General features: G+C 57.2%; 1 protein-coding gene across 50 annotated transcripts in view; it reads left to right on the forward strand.

Moving 5' to 3' along the window:
• TRIM72 (tripartite motif containing 72) overlaps positions 1-2,710 on the forward strand; it is a 70,652-nt gene that overhangs the window by 9,502 nt on the left and 58,440 nt on the right. For 12 of the 50 annotated variants that reach the window (XM_077985976.1, XM_077985964.1, XM_077985962.1 and 9 more), the window contains one exon: positions 1,136-1,851. In XM_077985976.1, coding sequence (XP_077842102.1) covers positions 1,136-1,710 — 575 coding nt within the window. In that variant the 3' untranslated portion in view covers positions 1,711-1,851. Of the gene's footprint in view, positions 1-1,135; positions 2,083-2,710 lie in introns of those variants that run through there. The other 38 variants (XM_077985968.1, XM_077985969.1, XM_077985945.1 and 35 more) reach the window with 9 other exon arrangements.

Raw genomic sequence — 2,710 nt, forward strand, 5'->3', positions numbered from 1 at the left:
CTCCCAGTCCCAACTGGGGAGGCCACTGAAGGAAGTACCCAATGCCCCTTTGCCTCTGGGGTTCCCCCCTGCAGTCCTCTAACCTGTGTTGGGAGGAGGGCCTTTGAGAGCATGGGGTTTGCAGTGGGTGACTGACACGAAGATGCTGCTGTTGTTGGTGGCATGGAACGCTGGGGCCTAGGTCTGAGCCACTGACTTGCCTTGTGATCCTTGGTCAGTCTCTGCCGCTCTCTGGACAGTGGAGATGATAAATCCTGCCAATTGGGGACTGAGGCTCTGCAGAGCTCCTGGAACCCTGGGGACTGGCCTGGGTTAGAGAGTGACTCTGGTGTCCTGTGGCTGGGGAGGCCCAAGGGCTCAGTTCCTCCCTGCAAGAGCTGGATGATGCAGGTTACAGAGCTCTGGGGCATACACATTGCTGGGGCAGCCCTTCCTTGCCTCAGTGGAGGTGGGAATGCAGACAGCCTCATTTTATTCGAGAGAAAACTAAGGCTCAGAGACTGGGTCTAGGCTGATGTAAAGATCGGGCTCCTTGACCTTGGGCCTTGGGCCTTGTTCTGGGCCTCAGATGGTGATGCCTTGTACCAATTTAGTTCTGTTGGCCGGGTTCGGTGGCTTACGCTTGTAATTCCAAAACTTCGGGAGGCCGAGGTGGGAGGATCACTTGAGCCCAGGAGTTCGAGACCAGCCTGGGCAACATAGTGAGACCCCTTGTCTCTACAAAAACTTAAAAAAATTAGCCAGGTGTAGTGGCACATGCTTGTAGTACCAGCTACTTGGCAGATGGGAGGATTGCTTGAGCCTGGGAGTTGGAGGTTGCAGTGAGCCAAGGTTGCACCACTGTGCTCCAGCCTGGGCCACAGAGTGAGACCCTGCCTCAAAAAAAAAAAAAAAAAAAAAGAGAGAAAGAAAGAAAATGCAGGCCTGCCTGCCACCCTAGAGGGAAGCAAAAGCAATCATGGCCTCATCTCACAGCTGAGCAAACTGAAGTTGAGCCAGGTGTGGTCTTGTGGCCCAAGCCGGTGAACAGAGATGCCAAGAGGATTAGGGGAGACAAAGCTGGCCTGTAATTGGTTGGGAGAAGGCCCCAGCGAGGCAGAAACCTAGGGTTTTCTGATCGTGGTCTCTCTGGCAGCGCTGGAGGAGCTGACCTTTGACCCGAGCTCTGCGCACCCCAGCCTGGTGGTGTCTTCCTCCGGCCGCCGCGTGGAGTGCTCGGAGCAGAAGGCGCCGCCGGCGGGGGAGGACCCGCGCCAGTTCGACAAGGCGGTGGCGGTGGTGGCGCACCAGCAGCTCTCCGAGGGCGAACACTACTGGGAGGTGGAGGTGGGCGACAAGCCGCGCTGGGCGCTGGGCGTGATCGCGGCCGAGGGGCCCCGCCGCGGGCGCCTGCACGCGGTGCCCTCGCAGGGCCTGTGGCTGCTGGGGCTGCGTGAGGGCAAGATCCTGGAGGCTCACGTGGAGGCCAAGGAGCCGCGCGCTCTGCGCAGCCCCGAGCGGCGGCCCACGCGCATCGGCCTCTACCTGAGCTTCGGCGACGGCGTCCTCTCCTTCTACGATGCCAGCGACGCCGACGCGCTCGTGCCGCTTTTTGCCTTCCACGAGCGCCTGCCTGGGCCCGTGTACCCCTTCTTCGACGTGTGCTGGCACGACAAGGGCAAGAACTCCCAGCCGCTGCTGCTCGTGGGGTCCGAAGGCGCCGAAGCCTGAGCCGCCGGACGGGTCCGGGAGGGGCGCAGGGACCTGGGTTGGAGCTTAGGTCTCCTTGGTCGGGTCTGAAGGGAGAAGGGTGGGGTGCGGGTTGCCAGGGCCCAGGGGGCTGGGAACTGGGGAGTCTCCCAGAATACTGACGTGGGGGTAGGACTGGCTTGGTGGCTCATACCTGTAATCCCAGCACTTTGGGAGACGGAGTCGGGTGGATCACCTGAGGTAAGGAGTTCAAGACCAGTCTGGGCAACATGGTGAAACCCGTCTCTACTAAAAATACAAAAATTAGCTGGGCGCGGTGGTGTAGCCTGTAATCCTAGCTACTTGGAAGGCCGAGGCAAGAGAATTGCTCGAACCCAGGAGGTGGAGGTTGCAGTGAGCAGACATTGTGCCACTGCACTCTAGCCTGGGCGACAAGAGTGAGACTTTGTCTCAAAAAAGGAAAAAAAAAAAAGAAGCATGGGGGTTGGCATGGCCTCGGGACTGCTGGTGAGGGGTTGGGGTGATGCTGGGGACAAGACCCAGTGGGGTAGGGAGATCTGGAGTCAGGTCAGTGGGGAAATCAGAATTTGGGAACCAGGAGCCCTGAGAATTCCAGGCAGAAACTAAGGTTGAGCGAGGGAGGGCCAGGGCCAGGTAGTGGGATTGACAGGAGGAGCTTGAGAACCTGTAGAGTAAGGGGCTCCTTCAGCCTCACACTCCCCTCCTCCTTAGGCCTTGGGTCCCCCACTTCAGACTCACCTTACCCAAAGGCCTTCCCCTTAGTTCTCCACCTTAGGCATGCATTCAAATCACCTTTTTAAAGCCCTTAACCATGACTTGTTAAAGCATAGGGTGCTAAGTTTCTGATTTAGTAGGTCAGACAGGTCAAAAAATGCTTCTTTCTTTCTCTTTCTTTCTTTCTTTCTTTCTTTCTTTCTTTCTTTCTTTCTTTCTTTCTTTCTTTCTTTCTTTCTTTCTTTCTTTTTTTGAGACGGAGTCTTGCTCTTTCACCCAAAGCTAG

This window comes from Macaca mulatta, chromosome 20, assembly GCF_049350105.2.
Source record: "Macaca mulatta isolate MMU2019108-1 chromosome 20, T2T-MMU8v2.0, whole genome shotgun sequence".
Classification (NCBI taxonomy): Eukaryota; Metazoa; Chordata; class Mammalia; order Primates; family Cercopithecidae; genus Macaca; species Macaca mulatta.